Genomic DNA, 26,364 nt, shown 5'->3' with positions numbered 1-26,364 from the left:
AATGTACATTCTCTCATGTTAGACAAAGTTTACTTGTACTTGGTTGGATTGTGGCGTGGCAGCGGCATTTCCATTTCGTTTTAATTTCTCGTGGGAACGTTGTACCAAAATTGATTGTATCTTTTAGTTCGGCTCAATTGGGTTCTGAATGTTTATCTTCTCGAAATTCTTTTGAGCGTTTGGTAGGGTTTACGTTTATTCCAGATCTGTAGTCCCGGCGAGAGTTGGACAGGCGGTCCGTCGAACCCTTTGATTCGCCTTAAGGTGAGGTGGGGCTGTAACACTATAAATGGTGAAGCATGACAAATGAATAAACTTTGTTTGCCAAACTATCTTCGTACTAAAAAATGATGTAAAAAATTTTCTGGACTCCTTAGCAATAAACGTTTGACTTTTTGTAACTTTAGCTATACAAGGCCACATTTTTATCTGATCAAAAAATGAGTATATGAAGTTAGGATATGTGGGTCTAGCAGTCTAGAGATATGAAGCTCTCTAGCAGTCTAGAGAGCATTTCTTGAATACAAATGTGAAAATTTTTCACAGAAAAATTTTTACATTTTCGCAAACACATTTATTAATTACCTTTTATCTCACATAAATCAAATTGTTACAGAAAAATTTTTACATTTTCGTAAACACATTTATTAATTATCTTTTATCTCACATATATCAAATTGTTACAGTATATTTTGCTACAAAAGCTCTTAAAAATAGCAATCCAAATGGACCCTTTTGGACCTTTGAATTTTCACAGTCTCCGCAACAAAACTAAGTATGGCATATGCACAATTCTACTTCTTTCGCACTTGTAAAGATAAAGAAAGGGACAGAAATAGGAACTCCTAATTGATATCCGCTGCTCAATTGACAATATGCAGCTTCTTAATGATCTATTACAGATTTACAGAAGAGTCGATTTCAAAATCTAAAAACTTAAAATCGATTGTTCTTCCAGCTTCTCACTGTAAAACGACAATAGTTTCTTCCTTAACCCTTCTAAATCCACTGTTGGTGTTCCACGAATCTATGAAGTTCAAGAATAAATGAAAAATGATCAGTCCTCTAGTAAATTGTATGAAATTTGAACAACTATTTTACATAGTTTATTAATTGCCCTGATCACAACAAAAAGCAACCTTGAAATATTCATCTCTCCACTTTGTTTCTATAATCAAGTACATGGATTAACTGGTTCTTGAAGATGTTTTCGTCATATTTTTTTGCCTATATTCCAACTACAGCCACCTCTCCTCTTTCTTGGTATTCATGAGGATTTTTCAACATTATAAGCAACTTTATGGTGATTTTCGAAATGTAGAGAAAGTTTCTTAAACTGATGTAACATTTGATGGGAAAACCTTGTTGTTTCCAATCTAACCAGAAAAATCATTGTCCTTCTAAATCTACTTATCTTCTACCAATCTATTCTGAAGGAGGAGTACTAACTCTGGTATACTATCAAAAATATACTCCGAATTCATTTTTGGTGAAGAAGGAGAGCATTATAATCTTCTAATTTCACTAGTCTTAAAATCTGTATTGCTTTCTTTTTTAACGAAATTCTTCAAGTTAGATTTTTTTTAATTGGTTTATTTCACTTCTTCAACTGATATTCTCGTATTATCATGATCATTATATAAATCAAATCAGGATGAGGTTATGAGTCAACTTAACTGGAACCACATATTTTCAATTGGTTAGACATTTGTCATTGGACCAAGAAAATGTGTATACAAATATTTGCGAATAAAGATTTTTAAAAAAAAGAAGTAATTGAGTTACACTAAAATCTTGACAATTAAAATCAAAAAAGAAAAACTACAAAAGAATAATTATGTGTCTTCATATGGATAAACTTGAATAACTTAAACCTTTTTTCCGATAATTATAAAAAAAAAAAAAAAAAAAAAGGTTGTTGACTCCCATCCTACGTTTCAAAATTTTACATTTTAGTATCTGGACCCTACCAGTGAGTACTGATGCCATGTATATGCGTCATACAAGAAATAAGATTCATCAGCAACGTATTTTATGTTCTCGTGATTATGATATAAAGTTATCCACTTAAGCATTAAAACACAGTAAATTTGAATTTTGAGAGGTAATTCACCATGACCTGAGACACTTATCATCTACGGATTTATATACTTTCCCAACATATTTTTGTGTTAGTTTAATCATTTTTAATGCATAATTTATTAGTCCAAGTTTTGACAAACTATAATAGGCAATTTTAAGTTTGAGAAAATTTAAGTTTTTGGTAGGATTGTCAATTGAGTTGGACTACCCTGGGCCAGGCCAGCCTGAGTCCAATTTAAATGTGAACCGATCTTTCATTGAGCTAGTTCGCTCGACCCATGAAAAAGTCCAATAAACCTAACATCTCATTGAGATGGGTTGAAATTGAGCTGGAATATTATACTCAAATTAAATGTAAGTCGAGTTTGGATTTCATTAGATTCAAACTTGATATAGGTCCGACCCTTTAATCTGTATCTATATATAAAATTATATATAGTATATTCATACTTTGATATATATAATTATATGTCTAAATATCACTGCAAGAAATAAGGTTTTCAGTGACAATGCTTAGTGATAATATCCAATTTTATCATAAATAAATTTTATGTGTACTCCAAGTTTGTCGAAGCTTTTTTTTTTTCTTGTTCTCTTAATCCTTTTTTGGCATTCCATCATCAATTTACGTTCTAATGAGGATTATTTCCCCCCAGAAAATTAATTAGGAGACTAAGGAGTGATAGCATAGAAATAATAGTGCATAGAGGACTAAAAAGTTATCATCAACGTGCATTTTTACTTAAGAAGAAAGATTTGAGTATGCTTACAATAAAGATCTCAAAGTGAAATTAAGGAACAATAAGCAAGGTTGAACTAAGTTTGAATTAGATTCACAGTTCGAATATTTTGTGAGTTAAGTATGAGTTTAACATTTATTAATCCGAAACTCATAAGTCAAAACCCGAAAGTGGTACTAACTATATAAGCTGAACTTATTAAATTCAGACTCAGATAACCCAATTGAGAGCCCTGTGAGATAGAAAAATAAACAATTAATGCAAGTAGGCTAGATTATGGACGTACCTCAAGATGCAAGCTATGGAAAACCCTCTCTCCAAAAGACTCGAAACACGATGAATTTAGTGAAAAAAAGCCATCCTGCTCCAAGCTTGATAGAACATCAGCGTATGAACATTTACTGAACTTCATTGTAGATATTTGAACCATTACTTCTCTATCACTTAACCTACTTGCAGAAACAGTTGATGAAGGAATCTGAGTTGATGAACCTAAGTTTCTTTGCTTTCTTAAAGGACTTGAATTTTCTTGTTCTGAAATCCTCGTTTTAAGGCATTCCTTTTTCTCGATTAATGATTCCACTTCCTTTTGCAGCTCCGGTATGTATTTTAGTACACGTGAAACTGTCGATGGAATGCTTAATTTCTTCTGCAAAGGAAAATGGTGTTGTCTTTGTCAGTATACTTGGAAGCAAATAATCGATGAGGACTAAGCTAAGGATATCATCCATCCTCCATGTCTTGACTGATTGTTGTATACAATTCGTATAAATTGCTGCTCATGTCTTGACATTTGTTGTTGTATGAAAATTGCAAAGTCACTCATAAAGATGGCAAATAAATAAAAATTTGGAATGTTTTCATTTTAGTATTTTATGTGAAGACATGGCTATTTCTTAACTATCAACTTAAAATAGTGATATAAAATTTAAGGAAAGGTTCTAAGTCCTACATAAAATAAAACAATCAATCTAAATACACCAAAAACTTAACAGTTTTTTCTCCGTTTTAGTGTTGGGATCAACCGGGGTCCACAGTAACTTAAATTAAAGGACTTGAGAATCTGTTCTGTAGATAATAGATATAAATAAAGTGCTGAGCTATATGACTGGTACCAGGTTACTAGCAAACAAAATAAAAAAAAAATTTCTGAGCTTTAGAATAGAAATAGTAAGAACAACCAATATAACCATTAGAATAACAAAGAGTTATAATGAGCTTAATACGAATCAAAAAGCTTTATAAGAACCAACTCAAAAACCATAAACACGAAATTACAAGCTATAGAATTTATTAAAGCTTTCCACTTATGGTTTATCCCAACTTTTAAATGTTTGAAATCATTTTGGTTTTGATTTCATCTTTCTGATCAGAGGTGTATTCGAATTAAGTCGAGATCAAGTAAAAATTAAGTAATACTAAAAATACTCGATTGGGCTCCTGAACATAGCATTTCAAAGCTCAGACTCGACTAGATTTGCTACTCCAACTACTCAAGTTCAAACTTGTATCAAATCAAGTCCAGTCAAGTTTTTCTTGAGTCAAGCATCGAGCTACCCATAAATAGTTTGACTCTCTTAAATCCTTATTTCTAATTACTTCAAAAAAGGCAAAACTACAACTAAAATGAGTACTCTAACGTAATAGTTCATCACTCAGGCATGTAAACCTTAGAATAAAAATAGCATAAATAATACTAGCAAAGAAGAAACTTAAGAAAAATAAATTCATGCCTCTTGATATGCCGGTGGGAGTAGAGAACGAAGAGAGGAGTACAAGCCATTAATTCTTTTGCGACGATCTCGTTCACTTGCATTATGATTCAGCTTCTTTACCGTCTTGGATTGATCATTAACCGAAGAAAATTGGTGGGATTCATGATTTTGCCCAACTTGTTGCTGAAACGTTGGAGAATTCAGAAGTGATTCTGAAGTTTCTGTTTCTCCATGATAGGAACCATTCTGTTCATGTCTTCTGAGATCCCCCAAAGGGTAGCTAAACAAAGGTGGGGAAATTGTTAGCATTATTCTTAGTGAGCTTTGAAACTTCTTTGGATGGTGAGAAAAGTTTGAGAAGGACAAGGCCTTATATAGACATATAGCTAGTGGTGTTTTGACTGACCTCAGCATAGGATTTGAAAAGGTAAGATGTGTTGAAAAAATTTTTCTTTTATATCGGAGGTGATTTCTGTGGATGGCAAGTGAAGAATAATACTACTATATAGCATTTACCCATTAAAGAAGCATGCTGAGGTATTTAGACTTTTTCCTAAGCTTTGAAATAAAAATAATGATTAATGTTCTATACACTGATAGTGTATACATTATGAGATTGGACGTAAAATAATTAAACTAAATTTGTATCTAAAATTCAAATTATACTTATATGTCATGTATCTAGTTACGATAGTATTAAGTATATATAAGATTTACTCTAAAAATAATTGTAGCACAAAGAAGTGTTATTAACTTCTAAAAGCAAAAATGCCTAATAAATTGTTATTTATAGGAATCTTCCACAATATCATCTATCATGTTAGAGAGGTTACAATTTTTTTTCCCGTTTGTGTCTCACAGATTATCTTTGATGCTTTTCACGTAAAATAGTTGTGCAATAAAAGTTTAAGAACCTTGATGTCATTGCCTTGATTATTTTGATCTTCTAATTACATCATTACCCTGATTATTTTGATCTTCTAATTACATCACACACCATCGACGCTTACACAAAGTATCCGGAAGAATAAGGCACTTTCACACCTGTATGTTATCTGGCCTATCTTGACTCTTGTGTCTACGTGTACACGTAAATGTGCAAATATGCCTAGAGAATTGGTAGCTGATCAGTAATTGATTGGGAGAGGAGGACAATTTGCATCAAAATCTATATTTTGCAAACATTTACTAGGCAAGGAAGCGTAGTCCAAGCCTTTGAGTTTACACTTGCAACTTAGGTATAGACAAAAAAAAAACTTACTCACAAATAACAAAGAATATATTAAAAAAGTTAAAACGATTTAAATCATAGCAGATGAACCAATGTGAATGAATATAAGCTTCGTTGCCCAAGCACGATTGGTTTGTTGTGAATATGAAAATAGCAAGTGTAGAGATGTTGTTGATTGTTGTAATCTTGTTTTTCCTAATGGTAAAAAAAATGATCATTTTTTTGGGTAAGAATTAAGAATTATTTAAATGATCATAAAGTATTTTTCGTTGGAGTCCAATTAAAATTCTCTTGTGACAAGTAACACGGGCCAAGTAAAAGAATTAGTTCTTTTTTCTTTCTTCTTTTACCTCCCACCCCTCCCTATGTCTTTCCCATACACATCTGCTAAGCTCAAGATTCTAACCCTAAACCTAATAGTGGAAAAAAGAATTAGTTCATATTTATTTGACTTAGGACTAATCTATATATATATATATATATGGAAAGTAGTTATTTTAATTAAAATTATTTCTCACTCCTACTTAGTAGGCCTAATTGAAGAGAATTAACGGGTTATGAATCACTTGGGTTTTATCCATATTGAATCCTATTTAGATTATATTATATGTTTAAAAATTATCTCTAATTTTAAAATAACTTTAAAAAATAACTAATCTTATCTTAATGATATTGCTTTAACAAATAACTAATCTTATCTTAATGATTCTGTTTTCTATCCAATTATTACATATAGAACTATAGTAAAATCTTTTTCAAATCACAATTATTGAAATCTTACATATCTCAAATTACTTCTTTAATCACAATTATTGAAATCTTATATATCTCAAATTATTTCATTTCACCATCTTATCGTTGATTAGTATTCAAATTGTTCATCAATTGTTCCCTTAATTTTAAATTAACTTAGTGTAAAAAAGAGAATTAATTGTTACACTGACAGATTTATCAATATTGTTGGAAACTGAATATTTATTGATGAAAAAAATGAATTATTGGATTTTTTCTACTTAATTAAATATGAATATATAGTTCTAGATTTATAGTCATTATAAAAATTTAAATTATCTAAAAGAATATTTGTTAAAAAAGAAAAATATCTACCAAGTTTTTGATACGAGGTACATTATTTGATATATACTATAACATTATAGTGAAAGGATGTAAAAAAACTTTTAAAAATTAGTAAATAATTGAACATTTAGAATACATTAATTTTTTAAAATTAATATAAATGAACATGTAGGATTGTTGTTAATTTTTGTACTTAAATTATTTATATTTGTATAAATTCACAATAAATAAGAAAAATACAGTGCTAAGGCACGGGCAAAATTCTAATTTTATATAAACTGATAGTAGATGGACTAGTAGGCATAGATATATAGATATATATATATATATATGTGTGTGTGTGTGTGTGTGCAAGATTTGAACTTCAAATTTAAGTTAAGAGTAGGTGGAATGCGTTCATATTTATTCATATATACATTGACAATGTATCCAAAATTAATCCTTTGATTTAATCATGAAATTGGATAAAATTTTTATTTAAAAGCTGATATGAGACTTAAGTGAATAATGTTATTTATAAAAATGGCCTAAAATGTTATTTAAAAATGAAAAAAAGTTGTGACGAACAACTAATTAGTGAGATATTAAATTGGCTAGGACTTAGGATGACAGAAGTTGGCCGACAAGCGTGTGTTGATTTCGTGTGTTAATGCACGCCATGCACGAGCACATTGCAGGCTTGTTGCCAAATGCTCGAGCAAATGGTACGGAGCACGGGGAAACACGTTCCCTGTTTGGACAATAATTAAATCAAGGGTTATTATTACTTTACCCCATTAACATTTGGTGCCACTGTCAATTTCCCCTTAACATTATTTTTTAGTTACTTTACCCTCAAAACTAATGGTCAAACTTAACGGAGTTTGTTAATTAAAGTGAAAAGACATGTTTAACCCTTAAAATTATTATCACTTTACCTCCATAAACTATAGTCTCATTATCAATTTATCCCCTAGAGTTATTTTTTAGGTAATTTATCCTACCATTAAACCAACTTAGCAAGTTAAATAATTTTAGTAGAAAGTACCCTTCTCTTTGCATAATAAAAATAATAAAAAATTTAGAGTGACTCTTCTCCTTTTTGGTATCATGAAAAAAGTCAAAGTATTAATTTCTTTCTTCTTGGCAATTTTATTAATATTGAAAAAAAATAGAAAAATGGAGAGGGGAAGGGGGAGGGAGAGAGAGAGCTCAATTCATTTTTTAAAAAATACAAATAAGAAAGAATTAAATACTTGTATTATTTTAAAATTATTTCACCTTTCTGTTTATCACCAAATTTCAATCCTAATCCTGACAACCTTAAAATAATATGATAATGTTAGACTTTATTTATTTTCTTTCTTTGCAAAATCTAATTTTCTGTCTCCTTCTTTCCTATCTCTTTTTCTTTTCCTAGTATTAATAAGTGTGAAAAAAAAAGAAATTTGAGAAAATCCTTTTATTTTTATGTTTTTCGATCTCTTCAAGTGAAAAAAAGGAAGAATAATCATTCCAACTTTTTTATTTTTAATTATATATAAAAAATGGTAAATATATTTAAAATTTTTTGACCATACTAGTTAGATTAACGATGAGGTAAAATGCCTAGAAAATAAAGTTAGGAACTAAAGTGATTGTATCACTATAATCTAAACGAATAAAGTGATAACAATAATGTAGTAGTGCTATAAAATAAAAGCGCATTTTTGTCCAAAATTTTGTAACATGTTGAGTTGAATTACTTATGGGGGTAAAGTGACTAAAAGATAACGTTAGGAGGTAAACTGATAGTAGTGATATAGTTTAAGGGGGTAAAGTGATAATAACCCTAAAATCAAACTTGAGTTATTATTACTCCTTAAAAAAATTATTTGCCCGATGTCAATCAGTCAATGGCCGGCCAAATGAAGTTTATGGTACAAACAAAACTGGATGAGAGAAATTAGGAAGCGAAGAAAGCAATCAGGCTGCATTATGTCTATACCAATTAACAATTGTAGCAACATTTATGTTAGATTGGGGAATTTAATGAAGGATTTGAAATTCTCAGATCTCTCTAATTATTTAGATTATTTACGAAGTATTTGGATTTATAAATTATCAATTATTCTAGCATTTAAAATGTGTTTATATAATTGGTGAATTACAAATCCAAATATCTTTTAAAATATCTAAACAATTAGAATGATTTGAGTAAATTTCAAATCTTTAATCAAATAATATTTCACTATAACATGCTTTTCTAGGAAAATTGATATGCAAATAATATTTCATTTGAATCAATAATCCATGCTTTATTAGCTTTTTTCTTTTATTGATTATCACTATAGCGATATAAAAAGTCTAATTAATTAAGTGCGTTGTGCTAATCACTTTATACATATCTTCTAGATATTTTCCATAGTTAATTATAGTTATTTTGCAAAATTGATGTTTGCATCAAAATTTAAGATACAGAAATATAGAAAGGAATATGGATATCTATCCAATTCACGTAATTCCCTATTATAGTATACAATATGCTATTTCAATGAACTTCATTTCATGAGTTTATTTTTTCTTTTGGACTTTTAGTTTAGGTTTACAAAAATCAAAAACTAATATTGCTTCTTCAGCTTTAATCGAGGCATGCAATGTGGATCTTATTCTATTCTTGATTAGAGATTTCTCTTTGAAAAATGTGGATGGAAGAAAGGGAAGGAGAGGATGCCCTTTCCTTATAGCTTAAAGAGATGTTTAATGAAGTGTCTAATTATTAATATAAATAAAAACTAATAGAACTCATTATTGAATTCATAGTACAAAACAATAAATATAAGAATTAAAGTCAAATTTGAGATAAACTATGCAAAAGAGAAAAAGTGCATGAGAAATTAATAGCATGGATAAATGAAATAAAAAATAAAATTAAAGAGAAAAAAAGAAGTTTAATTAGCTTTTCCACATTTCATTATTATAGTTCCTAATACATGTCTAACACAATTTCAATCTGATTTACATATTCTTTCATCCTAAAACCCTGAATATGACTATATAAGATTTATAGGACCATAATTTTTAAAACACCAAGCATTGGAGACTAAAAGTGTAAAATCAAAACTTTGACTAATAGGAATTTGATATTGACCACTAATCATTGTTGAATTTGTCAATTGTTCTACGTGTGCTTAAAATCAGAAATATTGGGTCTAAATTTATTTTGGTTGAAAGATTAAGGATCAAGTTATTACACAAGCAAAATATTGAGGATTAAAACTGCTTTTCTCACTTAACGTAATTTTTGTGGCAATGCTACTAGGCAAATAAAAATAAAGTTAGAAGAAGGAATTTTTTTAGTAATCATGAATAGAGGGACATTTTTTTGAAACTCTTGGAAATCAAAGAAGAATAGGAAGAAATATTATCATTTCTGAATATAGCAAAATTTCCTAGTAATCATGAATGTAATTAGATTATTATGAAGCTTTTGCAAAATAAAGAACAAAGGGGAAGAAATTTATGCCCACTTAAATACTATCAATAGTCAAAAAAAATTTTCCCTCCTCATCAATCTTCACAAATTAATTTGTTAGCTATTGTTTTATGAAATAACATCCAACATACCTAAAAAGGAAAAATGAAATAACATCCAAGACGCAATGCATGTACTCCTATGCCAATTCATTTAAATGGAACAAAGTTCTTTTAGTTGCCAAAGGTTTTACACAACACCGATATAAATCCCAAATTTTTCAAAAAAATGTGGTCCCTATTATTTTCAGTTGTAAAAAAGAAGAAGATTTGATATAATTTGATCCTTGCTTTCAAATTGGTGTCGGTTTTAGTTTTGACTTTTAGGTTCTTTAGAAAAATTGAATGTCTGTTTAGAGAGGAAAATTAATGGGAAAAGAGAAATTAGAAAAAAAAAGAGCAATTTTTAGAGACAATTCTGGATAGTTTCATTAATTGCTTTAATTAACACCCACATGACTCTCACGGAGCTGATAATTGACCAAATTCTACGTATTGTCCCCTTTTTTTTCTTTCCTTGCAAAATTTTGAAATATTAGAAATTACCAAATTCTATGTATTGTCCCCTTATTTTTCTTTTTTGCAAAATTTTGAAATATTAGGAAGCAATTTCTCTCTGTTAAAATTTTGGGGGCAATTTTCCGCAAAAGTAAAACAATAAGGGCTAAATTTATTTTCAATAAAACAAAACAGCGTATTGCCCAAATTTTGGGGATTAAAATGGCAGTATTTCCTTTCATTTAACCATACCAAAGTGACTCGTAAGCCCTGGGTGGAGAATTACGTACTCTAGTATGGAAGAATTAATGTAGGAACATACATATACGTACACATAATATTTAAATTTCTAGTCAACCTAAAAACTAAAAAATATCGACACAAGTGGTTTTAACTTTTGAGCAAATATATGGCACTACTACATGGAGGTTTCTCTTATCATTGTTCTTTGTATATTTTCTCAAAGAAATTTTTATGAATATAACAGTACTTTGTTGTTTTTTTTTTATCCTTGAGACATTTTATTCAAGATGAAGGAGCATGATTTTTGGCTGTTTGGGCCTTTTAGAATTTCCATGTCACTTCAACTTGTAAATAATATGATAAAAATTAGTAAGAGAATGATAACCTAATTAAACAAAAATTTTCAGGGTGTCTTCACTTACTCTTGTACAAAATTAGAAGAGAGATAAATGTTGTTAGAGTAGAGAGAAATCATAAATAAAATTGATTGGAAGAGAATCTAGTACCAAAAAAAAAAAAGGATATGACCCAAATACTGATTAATCCATTAATTCTCTTCCAATAGCCATGCCACTTAGAGGGAGAAAATTATTCATTAAATCAGGGATGGAACTAGGATTTGAGTTTAGTGGGGAGAACAACCAAATCCTACAAATATAAAATAATGTGAGAAACATAAGTTTAAGGTCAAAACTTCCAAGGCAATGACTAACATTCAAGTACTTTTAATAATAGTCTTACATAGAATATAAAAAAATGTTAGGAATTTAAGAAATACTAGCAAGCAATTCTGTACTGCCTATCCATACAACTTAAAATCAAAATAGAATCTACCCAAAGTGTACAATTTTAAAGCTAAACATTTAATAGAATGACAATATTATGATCAAATTTATGGTTTTCTTTAGGTTTTCTACAGTTGTATCTCTCACTTTTATATAAGAACAATTGCTTACAAAATTAATAGCTCAGATGTAATATACAATAGAAAATTGGAAGCAAAATAGAAATTCTTACTTTGGAGAATTAGAAAATAGTTAATGCTTGACTGCAAGGATACAAAAGTTGGTATCCCTTTTAATTATTGAATATGAACAAAATTCTAATTGGATATTAATTAGTTAGCTACCTAATGTAATTACATTATTTCCTTTTTTTGGCATTTACTTTTATCATTAGTTATTATATTTGCATTCCACTAATCCTATAGAATATGAGATTAGGAGTTGGTTTAACATGGGAAATTCATTTAAAAAGGGAAAAGGAAAATCATATCAACATTAATTAAGGATGGGGCAGGCCCAAAATTAATGTAGATAAAGTAAAATTTTAAAAACCCAAATCATTAATGTGATATCGACAGAATCTTGGGAAGGCAGTTGCCCCTTCTTGTCCCTGATTAGGGATGACAACTAGGGCGGGGGACGGGTGAGGGATCCCTCTCCCTGGACCTGCCCCGTTGTTATAAAACTCCCCCCGTCCCCTGCCCCTTCCCCCGCCTCTATTCCCCTCCACCCCGCTTCCCCCACGGATGCCCACGGGTGATAATTTATTTTTTTATTCTAGAAGTTTTTATTCAATAGATCAAAGCTAAATTCAAAAAAATAAAATAAAATACGGAGTTGAAAAAAGTGAAAAATGAAAAATAAAACAAGAAAAGTGTTAAAATAAAACATCAAAAAAATTAAAAAATTCAATTGAATTGTATAGATAATATTTAGAAATACTCGTAAAACGCACAACATGCTTGTGTCAAATATCAACTAGGAATTTAGATAGAAATGGGATAAAGGTTATGTTTAGTTACCAAATATTTTAAGTTTATTATTATTAGATTATATAATATATTACATTTATTTATATTAATAAATTAAAGCGAGAGATGTGTTCTCCCGCCCCCTGCCCCATTTAAAAAGGAGGGAGAAAAATTCATCCCGTTCCTGTCCCGCCCCAACCCCCTCAGTTGCCATCCCTGGACCCTGATTCCCCCCTTTCATTAGGGTGACGCACACATATATCGTGGGCCGATTTGATATGAACAGTCCAGGCCTTAATCGCTTTTGACAGCTAGTGTTCTAAATAATAATATTTGTACCATCCAACATTGTCTAAACTTTCTTCAGGCATAATAGTCTAGACAATATCTCAAGTTGGGTCACAGAAAAAGCCCTTTCTATAGTTGGACCAGTAGTCTATGCCCACTGCTCACGTTAAGGCGGAAATAAAGTCAGTGCATCCAATCTAATATTCTTTTTTTTTTGTCGAAACGATAGGAATATATTGATTGGAAAAGGATTATACACAGGCGAGACTAGCTCGATGCTATACAAAGTGCATTTTGCACTATAGATTGGGGTTAACCCATTCTTCATCAAAATAATTGCTCAAAGCTTGAGCACTAAACAAACAACTTAGATCATTCCTTCTATATTTTCCTATGCAAAAGGAGCATTTGTAAAACATCTTACTTAGCTCGCGGATGTCCTCTATTAGGGTAGCTAACCACAAGCCAACTGTTTTTGTTCCCTGTATTTGCTGCAGCAGGTCCATATTAGGAACTCCAATACATACCAGCCTCCATCCTTGTTCTGCTGCTTTGATCAGGGCCCATTTAACACCTTCAGCTTCATGTTGAACTTGGTTTGAGCTTTCTCTTTCTCTCATTTTCCATCCCATCACATCCTGCCCTCTACAATCAGCTGCAACAATACCATATCCAATGGACTTTGATGCCTTGTTCCACTTGGTTGCTATTCTTAATTGCATTCCTACTATTCTGTTGTCTGGAGTTTGGCTCGCTTCTTGTTCATTCCTGTGAAGTGAAGCTGTTGTTGATTCAATACTACAGCTCCTAGTCTTTTTGGTCCCTTCATTGAACTCCATCCATGCATTCCAGGCTTTGGTGATTACTTGTACTGGCTCATGTGTTTTGTTGTTAAACTCTTTATCATTCCTACTTTTCCAGATATGCCATAGAATATAAGCTGTGAGATATATATGGTCTATCCCTTGATCTCTTTGAGTTGCTTCAGATAATGCAGCCCACCATCTGTTGAAATTCCCAGTCAGCTCCTGGATCCCATCCCATTGTATCGGTGCAACTTTCCAGACCTCCTTAGCTTTCTTGCACTTCAGAAGAAGATGTTCCAATGTTTCTAGCTCCTCTCCACAACCTGAGCATATAGGGTCTCCTTTAGACATTCTCCTCCAGATTAATTCCTTGACTGGAATTGCTTCTTTCAGGCCTTTCCATATGAAGATCTTAACTTTGTGACTGATTTTTAGTTTCCACAGCACTCTCCACATGTCAGTCCTCCTTGGTCTATAGCTAGCCTCAATTCCTTCTCTTTCCCCTCTACCCTCCTGTTCATTCTTAGCTTGGATTGCCTTGTAGCCTGATTGCACCGTATATTCCCCTATCTGATTTTCTGTCTAGAAGATATTGTCCTCTCTTCCTGTCATGCTTATGGGAATCTTGAGAATGTTTTCAGCATCCTCCTTTTTGAAGTTTTTGAAAATGAGATTTCTGTTCCACCTGTAGCCTTCTATCAAATCAGCAACTTTCTGAACTTGGCAGTCTTCTGGCTTAGTTGTGATTGGTCTTCCTAAATGTTGGTTTGGAATCCATTGATCATCCCAGATTCTAGTAGAAAGGCCATTCCCTATCCTTTTTCGTATTCCCCATTGAAGCTCTTCTCTTGCACTCATGATGCTTTGCCAAAACCATGAGGCATTGTTGGGGGTTCTGGAATCCAAGACACTGCAATTTGGGAAATACTTGCTTTTCAGAACTCTGCTGGATAACAGGTTTGGATTTTTGATGATTCTCCAAATCTGTTTAGCCAGCAGAGCTCTATTGAAACTTTGAATGTCCTGGAATCCCATACCACCTCGTTTTTTTTCCCTTGTCAGCTGCTTCCAAGCTACCCAGTGCACCTTATTCTTGTTGTCTTTTTCTCCCCACCAGAAATTGGAAAGCATAGAGCTTATCTCTTTGCACAGCCTGCAAGGTAGTTTGAAACAAGAAATTGTGTAATTAGGCATTGCCATTGCCACAGCTTTGATCAGAATTTCTTTCCCAGCTGAGCTCAGAAGCTTGTTTTTCCAGCTTAGCATTCTTCTTTTGATGTTATCCTTTATGTAACCAAACAGCTGTCCCTTAGACCTTGAAATCACCATAGGCAGCCCTAAGTATTTCCCTTGCGATACTGGTTGAATCCCTCCTAGTTCCATGCACACTTCCTCCTTAGTTGCCACATCCACATTTTTGCTAAAAAACACACTGGACTTGTCTAAGTTAACCATCTGCCCAGATTCTTGTTCATATACCTCTAGTATCCTCTTCAGCTCCTTTGCTTCTTTAGAGTTGGCTTTGCAAAAGATCAAGGAGTCATCAGCGAAGAACAGGTGGGTTATAGAGGGGCCATGTCTGCTTATCTTCATGCCTGCCATGCTTTTTGTCTGCGTTGCTTTCTTCAGTAGGCTAGAGAAGCCTTCTGAGCATAAGAGGAATAAATAAGGTGACAGAGGATCACCTTGCCTTAATCCTCTTTCAGGTACAATGTATTCCTTACACTCTCCATTGATGTTAAAAGAGAAGGAAACTGTATTTATGCACTTCATTATCCATGTTATCCATTTCTCACAGAATCCCATTTTTCCCATTATATCTTGCAAAAATTGCCATTCAACTCTGTCATAAGCCTTAGACATATCAAGCTTCACAGCCATAAATGCATCCTTACCGTACCTTTTATTTTTGAGATGATGCAAATACTCATGAGAGGTAATGATGTTATCTAGAATGTGTCTCCCAGGGATGAAAGCAGATTGATTAATGCTAATACAATGATGCAGAATAGGCTTGAGCCTGTTGACTAGGATTTTGGCAATAACTTTGTAAATCACACTACAGAGGCTAATGGGTCTGTATTGCTTGATGTTAGTGGGACATGGGACCTTTGGGATCAAGGAAATGATGGTATGGTTAAAAGCCTTTAGCATATTGCCAGAATGAAAAAAACTTTTAATAGCATTTACCAGGTCTCCTTTGATTATATCCTAGAATTTTTGGAAAAAAAAGGGGGACATCCCATCTATGCCAGGAGCCTTGTTGCTATCCATAGAGAAGATTGCAGATTTGACTTCCTCTTCTGTTACTACCTTAGTTAGATCCTGGTTCATAGCCTCAGAAATGGATTTTGGGATTCCATCTATAATCTCATGATTACTACTCTCAATAGATTTGGAGAAGAGTTGCCTGTAGTAGCTACCAATTTCAGTTCCCAAATCATCCTCATTTTCTGTCCATGTCCCATCTTCCTTTTGTAGTTTCTGCATTCTGTTTACCTTTCTTCTGCTGTTTACCTGTGCATGGAAAAACTGAGTATTCTTGTCTCCTTCTTGTAGCCATTTGAGTCTGGCTTTCTGGCACCAAAACATTTCCTCATCCCTGTAAGCTTCCTTCAGTTGCATTTTGAGAGAAGCCTTTTCCTTCCTGATACTTACCAGTGAAGATCCTTGAATCTGATTCAACTTTTCCTTTATACTCTCTATCCTTTCCCTAGAGTTCCTGTTATTATTGTTGCTCCATCTAAGTAAGGCAATTCTGCAATTCCTCACTTTTGTCTTAACCTGAAACATCCTGGACCCCTCTACCTTCTTGTCCCAAGCTTCCTTGATAACTTGGGATATTCCTTCTCTCTGAAGCCACCTTTTGTCAAAAAAGAATCTTTTTTTCATGTTTCTTTCCATGGGGTTAGTATCCAAGAGTAAAGCACTGTGATCAGACGCATGGGACTTCAGGTGGGTGCATTTTGCCTTCCCAAAGTTCAGATTCCATTCTACACTGCTCAATGTTCTATCCAGCCTCTGTTTAATCTCACCGTCCCCTTCCCAATTATTACTCCATGTCCAAGGCTGCCCTTCATAGCCAATGTCAATCAGCTGATTTTCATGGATAAAGTTCCTAAAGTCAGTAAAAGTCCATTCTTCTCTTATTCTTCCTCCCCACTTCTCCTCATTGGAGCAAATGTCATTGAAATCCCCTACAATTATCCATTTGTTCCCATAAATGTTTCCTTCTTTGAATGACCGACCACTGTTGTTTCCTTATTGAGTCATCACAACTGGCATAGATCCCAACTATCCACCAGTCACTATTGCTGCTCTGGTCCTCTACATGAGCCTCTAGGGTGAAGGCCGTGTGTTGTACCTGCAATAGTTTGGTGTGTTCACTCCAATATAGGACCATACATCCTGCCTTGTCCATCGATTCCACTATATAGCTGTGCTCATAATTTAGGATCCTCTGGACCTTTTCCATATATTGTTTCCTATTCTTAGTTTCACAAAGAAACATCACTTCTGGGGAGAGGAGTCTCTTGTACTCCTTCAAGTGGGGAACTGTCAAGGGGCTCCCCGCACCTTGGCAGTTCCACACCATAACCTTCATGGATCACATGGGGTCCAGTGAAGGCTGGCACCCACCCCTTCCTTTAAACCTTCTATTTCCATTACTTTGTCTCCCCCTTTGCTTTTTTTCAGGATGTGTTCGCTTGCTCCAGAGTCTGTCATATCTTCATCTTCCACAGCCAATTTCCTTTTGGCCGTTCCTACTTGGCTCAGACAATTGCTGTCAATCTGCTGCAACGCCTTCCTTCCCCTCCCCAATGATATCCTTGCTGTTTTCCTTGTTTTTCTTTCCTGTCTCTGAGGATGTTCTATTTGAGTGTCTTTGCTATTTTGGCCCTCTTGTTTACCTTGTACCTCATTAGGCACAGTACTGTAACTGCCATCTTCTTGGATATTTAGATCAGCTTTTTGCTCTGGTTCTAGCAGCTCCCTGTCCATCATTACCTCATCCTCTCCATTAATTCCTTGAAGTTCTGGTTTTTTGCATCTTTCCATCTCTTTTAGAAGCTCCATCATCTTGTTACTGCTAGATTGTTAAGCTCCTGCCTGGACTTTCTCCAATGTTATTTCCTCCACATTGTCCATATCTGCCTGATTTTCTACTCGATTTTCCTTGCTAACCAAAGCTTGGACCTGTAGTTCCACATTCAAGTTACTTGGTATATGTTCCACTCTTTCCTTTGGATTATTTTTTCCCTTGTCCCTTTCTTCCAGAATTTCCTTTCCTCTTGGAGTTGTGGACTTATATTCCTCTTCCTGCCTCTTTGATTCTTTCCTCACCAGTTCCCCGTTTTCCACCCCCCAGTATTGCCTCTTAGATGGAGATTTGTAATAGTTCTTCTCCTTTTGGGGTGATGATTTCCCAAATTGTACTCTCATCCATGGTCCGTACTGATTCTCTTGCTGATCATTTCCTACTAGTATCTTAGACTGACATCCCTTTTCACTGTGGCCTATAATCCCACATGTGTAGCAAAAGTCAGGACACCTTTCATATTTGAACTTAATCCATCTTTTTTGATCATTCATTTTGATTGTTGTTCCACGAAGCAGAGGATGGAATATATCAGCCATGACCAGTGCCTTCAGATGCTTTCCTTCTTTGCCTCCATTCTGTGGGATAACTACTTCCCTGACTTCCTTAAACACTGCACCTACTTTCTTTCCTACCTCCTTGGATATGCAATGTAAAGGAAGATTCCACATTTGAACCCAAAGTGGTGCTATACTGAAAGCATGAGGATCATCCTCAATCCCCTCGTACCACCTACTCAACACAAGTATCTGGTTATCTAAAATCCAAGGCCCTCCATTGATTATCCTTTCTCTGATATCCTCCCATTGAATTTCGAATTGGAAGAAGTTTGGCCCTAGTTCAGTTACTCTGAGCTCTTTCGGATAACCCCAAGCACTTGCCACAAAATTTTTAACCCCAGTATAGTTCGCTATCTTATCTCCCCTGATTCTTCCCAACAAACTTGTCTGACATTCCTGCCTACCTGTGCGGGCATCCCCTGCATCCAGATCAGTCACACTGTATTCATGGCTATTTAATGCAAACTTTTGCATGATTTCAGTCAACTCTTCAGCCATTGTAGTGTTATGATATTTAGATGGAGACCCACACTTTCTGAGATATGAAAAGGATCTAACCAAACTTATACAGATGAGCACTCAAATCTGCAGTCTTCCACTAGGTAAATGCCTTTCTGGGAGAACCACATACACGAAAAGACAACAAAGAGAAAGAAAGGATAACGATAACAAAAACTAATGCAGCTAAAAAAATTAAGGGATAAAACCTAAGAGAAACTCAGTCTTTAAAGCATGCATTTATGGCTGTAAAACCTGTTCTGCGTCGGTCCATCTTCTTAGCTCCGACCAGCTATAAATAGTATGTCCGAAGCTCCTGGACCCAGGCACCTTTTGTTCCGACACCCACCAGCATTAGCACTTGAACTTGTTTGGATTTTCGGACAGATTCACGTTGATTGGTTACAAGTATTTGATTATTAGTTCCTGGTCTGAATCTCTGTTTTTGGGTTTTTGAAAGTTTGAAAAGTTTGAAAAGTTTGCAGAGTTGGAAAGTTTTGGCTCCCACTATTGGGGGGAAAAGCTCTCGCAGAGAGAGAAAGAGCTCTCATGTGAGAGATTGAAAAAGTTGATCTTTGTCTATTGACCTCAATTTCATCCAATCTAATATTCGATTACCTCCCTGAATGTTGAACTCTCTCTCTCTCTCTCGACATCTAAATGCTCTTCCAAAACTATTATTATACTTACGAGTAAACAAAGCCTGCACACCTATATTAGAGCTTTACACAAACCTAAATATATATATACAAATCGACCCTGAACAACCTTGAATATCAGCAAGATAGTTTAATCCCTCGTAATTGTTTGTCTTGAAACCATTTAGGCTGGTAAAAGACAAATAATATGTGGGATCGAACTGAACTTATAACCAAGCACTTTTCTGAAGTTCTTTGGACGGACTAGTTTGTGGGGTTCTGCAGATTATGCCATTTGGATTTCGAGAAAAGGGTATATATCCAAGGGACGTTGCCAAATGACCTTAGACCAAGCAATCAACTAACAAAGACATGGTCACCTGGAAAACCATCAGCATGTAAAAAATCTTAAAGGAACGAAATAGAAGTCTGAATTTTACTAAACAGAAAGAAATAATCGATTTGAGGCAGCAAGATACCTAGAAATATATATATCTCCAACATTATTTTGGAAAATAACTTCCCCCTTAAAAATTAAGTCCCGAAAAGGCATGCAGATATGAGAAGGAATTAAATCTATATATTTGGTAGTGTTTTGGGAATGCAGAGGAATTAAATCCTTTGGTAGTATATTGCATGACATAATTCTATATCTAACACATTATTTGTCTATAACACCCCAAATGACAAGGCTGCCCATCTGAAATCATGGAAATCAATCCAGACGGCTTCAGTATTATCTCTTCAACTAAAACACTACAACCATGCAGTGTTGAGTCATCAGCCACCTGTGCAACAAAAAACTGTTATTATTAGACAAAACAATGAGATAGGAGAAGAGAGAAAGAAAACTTCATAGAGATGAAGATAAGAATCTCATGAAAACAAATGGAGATGGAAACTGTTAAACCAATCTCAAAAACAAAAGCAAACAAACATTAACTTCTCCATTTTTGCTTTTAAACAAAATACCCAAAAAAAAAAGGCAAGAATACAATTCATCATTCAGATAAATCCACCCCTCAAAAAAAAAAAGAAAAAAAAGAAAAGGCAGGCGCTAGCACAAACAGAAAGGAGATTCCAAAATCCATTTCAGCTTTATTCACCAAATAAAGCAAGCAGGAAGCATGCATTCCTCTCCTCAGAATTAGCTACCAATCTTTGTATTTCAATGTCTGAGATAGATCAAGTTGCATAATTTTTCATTAACATAACATGAAACTACTCTATTTATAATAGAGTTCAAAATAACTCCACTAATTGTCCTACTAACTCCACTAGTTACTCCACTAATTCCACTAACTAGGTAGAAAAACAAACATGGTCAAACTAACAACAGTAAATATTTCTAACAATCTCTCCCTTAAACTGAAAGTTTTCCAAACATTCAGTTTAGTAGGACTTATCAACTGCACAGACTCCAAACAGCGTCCTTAATTTTTGAAACGTGGATAACTTCAATGGTTTTATCATTATGTTAGCAATCTGTCCTTCACTTTGGTAGTAGAGAAAATCAATTATTTCATCTCTTGTAAGCTCCCTTAGAAAGTGAAACCTCACGTTGAAGTGCTTGGTTCTTCCGTATAGAACTGGATTTTTAGAAAGTTTGATGGCAGAACTATTGTCACAATAAATTATAGTAGCTCCTTTTTGTTGAAAATGCAATTCTTCAAGAATATTCCTTAGCCAAATTGCTTGACAGGCACAGGCTGTTGCAGCTCCAAATTCTACTTCAGTTGTTAATAAAGTAAAAATTGATTGCTTTTTTGAACACCATGAAATAGCTACTGAACTCATCATGAATATGTAGTCAGACATACTCTTTCTATCATCAAAATCACCTACATAATCACTGTCAATAAAACTAAATAAATCTGATTTTTCACCATTCTTGTAGAACAACCCATGTTCAATGGTTATCCCTAAGTATTGAAAAATCCTCTTGCCAACTAGAAGACAGTGCAATTGGTGAGGTGATCAGCCTTCAGGACCTTCTTTCAACTGTGGTCCCTTTGGTCGGATAAAGATAAAGGAGTGACTACCGCAGCATCGTGCAAAAGCAATGATGTCAAATTATTTAACAAGGGCTGGAATGGACATTGTTGATTTCATTGACGAAGAAATAAAACTACCACTATAAAGTCTTTTGCACCTTCTGCTGACATATGTAACCTCCTCGTCCTGTGGAACTAATTTCTGCTTCTTCTTTTTTTTGCCTCTTGTACCAATTAGTATTTTTGTAATAAAAACGGGTGGAATATCAAAGAAACCTTGGGAACAAACCACTCCACTACGGTGTCAGACCAAAATTTCGGTATAGACATGCATGTGTGTTAAAGTAATTAAAGAGGAAACAACACAACAGAATGAGAATCTACTTTAAATAAATAAAACCCCGCCTCGAAACAAAAATGACAGTTCTGAATCAAATGGAAGCTAGCTATGTGTTTTCCAGGAACGTGTGGTGCAGAGCAAAGTTAATTTCCTCGGAATGGAACAGAAAATGCAACTCAAGACCTAAGCTCAATTCAGGTTGCTGAATTCTTTTGTGAAAGCTAGCCGAGAGTAGCTGAAGCTAGTTAAGAATACAAAATTATACTTAGTAGGCAAGAAGCAGAAAGGCACCCAAAGAGTTAGTATAAATTATCTTCAAATTTCAGAACACCAGTGCTTGGGCACCTATTAATATCGAAATGCAGCCTTTAGCACTGTGGCCCTTCAAAGTAAGCCCTGTTACTTTAACCTAAGCTTTAAGCTTGGTAAAACGAAGGAGATCAATAAATTAATGACAAGATGTTCTAAACTTACAATCAATTAGTGCACTAATACACCAGAATTCAAAGAAGGGAATCTGCAGGTGGTGGAGTTGGTGGTGAGACTGCAAACGCAATTGTGGGCTTCCGGGCTTCAAAATAATGCAAGGATGGCTTCAAAATAAGCCAGCTCAGTGCATGCAACAGCAACACTCTCAACCAGTCTCATTCAGTCATTAATTTGTAATATGATCGTGGTCATGATTAATTATACATGAAACGCAGCAAGCAACCGAGAAATCCTTTAATTTTCTTCAAATCCTTTAATTTCCACCTACTAACCCCGAAACTAGACTTTATCCCCCCACCCACCTCTTTTTGAATAGTATTTCAATGCTTTTCGACCAACTGATGTTGTACTTTATTATTTATTGGTCAATTGATGTTGTACTCAAAGAGAGAGGAATTTGCGAAGGAATGTATTGGTCCAAATCTTATCCATGAGAAACTAGCTTCCTTGATTTCAAAAAAAGAAGTCAATCAGAGATTTCCTCTTCATATTCTGGTTTTTAACATAGTAGAACTAAACATTTTCTAGCCCTTAAATTAATCAAACAAAATGCCAACCAATCGTCAGCATTGGTTCTTGATTGCCTGCATAATTCTCATCTTTTAATTTTTCAATTAATTACACTGGAAATGAATACGAGTTCCACTTCGTTGCTACAAAAATTATTAGCAGAAGTAAAATTTATTAGCATGAGTCATTTACAGCCCATGATCCCATGTGCAATATTGCAATGCAACATTGGCAATTAGCTAGGCGAGAAGACAAACGAGATAGAGATGCCGCCGCCGAGCCTTAGCACCTAGCTGTCAAGTGGCCGATGCCCAGAAAGCAATACTAAATTCAGTGATGCCTGCGATTCTTCAGTCATCCCTTTTTTTCTTTTTGGGTAATGAATGGGAGGGTGGATATATTGGGAAGAACCGAATCCCCATTTTCTAGAATGAGAAATAGATATCTTTAGTCATTCAGTTATATCAGATTGATTAATTTGAGTTACCACAGGCGAATTTGGCTTCTATAATACAAGTTTTGTGAACTTATTTCACATATAAGTAATAAAATACTGGTAATTAAGAATGTATACATGTAAAGGGTTTGTCTATTTGGTAGTGCACCAAATAAGAGGTGCAAATAAGAAGTGGATCCTTATTTTTTCTGTCAAAGTGTTGTTGCAACTTAAGTGGTGAATGATAATTTTAAAACTTTAATAGTACACCTACCTTCTTGTTTTAATTATATTTAAATCATACATACATATATATATATATATATATATATATATATATATTAAATATCCAATAACTTTGGCTCGTCCACGTGGAACAAGTTAAGAGTCTTCTGTTGGGGAACATCACGTTGACTCTCGAACCTGAGAGCTTTCTCTTTCTAACCTGAGAGCTTTCTCTCCTTTGTGTGGGAGTCTGAAATTTTCAAAGTAAAAAGCCCGCCAAAATTGCACTCGCATCCCTCTCAAGAAACGAAAAATGCTGAACACTACACAACACCATTCCTGAACATTGAATATCAAACACCAGATCTATAACAACAATTATATAGTAGAAATAGGGAAGCTGGAAGATCATGAAGGAGCATAGGTAAATTAAAGGGGAGACATTTATGAACACTCAAAGCAAGCCTTAGGGATCAGAAAGCACTTGGAGCCGGTCTGATGGACTACAATAGCAGCAATTACTCTTAATCTCAGAGCATTAACTCCACGAAGCCCTAAAATGCCAGGTTTCACTGCCATTAACTGCTCTTTTAGGTCTTTTATGTCTTCTGCATCTGCATTTGCATAAGTAGGTGGTTTTCTTTCTGTCTTTTTGCCTATCTGGTAGTGCACTTACCTAGAGAAGATAGTAGTCGGACTTTCTCTTCCCACTGTTTTCGTCAGGCTCTAGCATTTGCTCTTTTACATAAATAGAGGTATCCCACTAAGATTTACTGGGCACCATGGCTGATGAACTGGAGGAAGTTTTAAAGAAGTTTGCTTTATCTAATCTAGAACAGAACGGAACATGGTTGGATATGGATGACATAAATCCGGGGATAACTGAGTGTGAAAATAGCATCATTGGGAAGATTAGAGGAGAAAAAGTTGCAAATTTCACAGGAGTAAAGAACTTCGTGACTGCAGCTTGGGGTTACCCAAAGAATCTGGAAGTAGCGGAGCTAGGTCCTAACTTATTTCAGTTTTTCATTCCAGAAGAGGAGAACAGACTGAGAATACTAAACGGGGGACCATGGTTGATAGACAGTCAGATACTAGTGCTGAATAGATGGGAGGCTGGAATTGAGGAGAATACTGTTGCAAATTTCACAGGAGTAAAGAACTTCGTGACTGCAGCTTGGGGTTACCCAAAGAATCTGGAAGTAACGGAGCTAGGTCCTAACTTATTTCAGTTTTTCATTCCAGAAGAGGAGAACAGACTGAGAATACTAAACGGGGGACCATGGTTGATAGACAGTCAGATACTAGTGCTGAATAGATGGGAGGCTGGAATTGAGGAGAATACTGAGGCATTTAGATTTGCCCCTCTATGGGTTCAAGTATGGAATTTGCCAATTCACTGGATCTCGAAAGAGGCTGGGAGAAAGATAGGGAAAGTGTTTAAAAAGGTGAAGGAAGTTCTAATTTCTCACACAGGAGGAAAGGAAGGGAAGCACTTGAAGATGCTAGTGTGGGCAGACATGACCCAACCTTTACTACGTAGAACAGCAGTCAAGATGAATGGAGTGCTAAAATGGATTAACTTTAGGTATGAAAGAGTACCTGATTTCTGCTACAAGTGTGGAATTGTAGGTCACAGTGAGAAGAAATGTAAGAACGAAGTGAGCATTAAGAAGGGACAACATGAGAACCAATATGGTCCCTGGCTACGTGCACAAAATGGGAGAGGATCACCACAAAAGGAGAGTAATCCCAGTTCATATAATTTGGATAGGCAGGTTTGGGGGTTTCAAAATGGGGAATGGATCAAGAAGAGCAATGGTAAAAAAGAAGAAAAGGGAACCAACCCTGCCAGAACTGAGATTGTTAAAAGCATAGAATTGACCAAGAATGCATTCACAGTAGAGGATCATAATGTAAGGCTGGTAGACAGGGTACAGGAACCAAATGAGGGAGATGAGGTGCTCCTGGATGCTCAGGTGACAGAAATGCATACAGAAGGGGCCGAAAGGATAAATAAAGTGAGTAATCTGGAATCTGCCTCAACAGAGTGTGAGACGGGGAGAATGGTTCAAGCAGTAGGATCTCTAGTAGCATTAGGAGAGCTTGGGAATAGGAACCTGGGTAGGAGAATGGGAGAAAGGGAAGATAAAACAATGGACATGCTGGTGGATGAGGAAGAACATAGCCAGAATAAGGAAAATGGAGTAAGCAGGGTGAGGAAAGTAAGACTTTGGAATAAAATGAGCGACAGAGGTAGGCAACCTCTAAGTGATATTCAGAATAGGGAACCCAAAAAAGGGGGTAATACTGAAAGGAAGCTGCAAATAATTGATGAGGAAATGCTGGATATGGAGCATAATGCGCAGACTGTAAAACGAAACAAAATGTCTGGTGAGTTGGAACACATTGATCAGATTTTGAGGGGGGAAGAGACCAGCCCATCTTGGTCTGTCAACCCTCAATGAGAGTTCTGGTGTGGAATTGTCAAGGTGCAGGGAGCCCCCTTGACAGTTCCCCATCTGAAGGAGGAAAATAGACTCCTCTCCCCTAATATCATTTTCCTATGTGAAACAAAAAACAGGAGAAGTTATATGGAAAAAGTAAAAAAAATTTGAACTTTGATAATAGTTTTGTAATAGAGGCT

General features: G+C 34.7%; 2 protein-coding genes across 2 annotated transcripts; both read right to left on the bottom strand.

Moving 5' to 3' along the window:
* Positions 1-690: 690 nt before the first annotated feature.
* Positions 691-4,865, bottom strand: LOC113694684 (transcription factor bHLH100). The gene is made up of 3 exons (XM_027213539.2): positions 4,556-4,865; positions 3,109-3,471; positions 691-1,027 (listed from the first exon to the last, which is right to left on the bottom strand). Exons 1-3 carry the CDS (start codon positions 4,844-4,846, stop codon positions 929-931), a joined length of 753 nt encoding a protein of 250 aa, XP_027069340.1. The 5' UTR covers positions 4,847-4,865; the 3' UTR covers positions 691-928.
* Positions 4,866-13,421: 8,556 nt separating this feature from the next.
* LOC113696540 (uncharacterized) lies at positions 13,422-14,384 on the bottom strand. Its single transcript, XM_027215944.2, has one exon. The coding sequence runs from the start codon at positions 14,382-14,384 to the stop codon at positions 13,422-13,424; it is 963 nt and encodes a 320-aa protein (XP_027071745.2).
* Between the last annotated feature and the right edge of the window lie 11,980 nt (positions 14,385-26,364).

The sequence above is a fragment of the Coffea arabica genome, chromosome 6e (genome assembly GCF_036785885.1).
Source record: "Coffea arabica cultivar ET-39 chromosome 6e, Coffea Arabica ET-39 HiFi, whole genome shotgun sequence".
In the NCBI taxonomy this organism is placed as follows: Eukaryota; Viridiplantae; Streptophyta; class Magnoliopsida; order Gentianales; family Rubiaceae; genus Coffea; species Coffea arabica.
The sequence above is the reverse complement of the archived record's forward strand: the minus strand, read 5'-3'. Positions and strand labels throughout refer to the sequence as shown.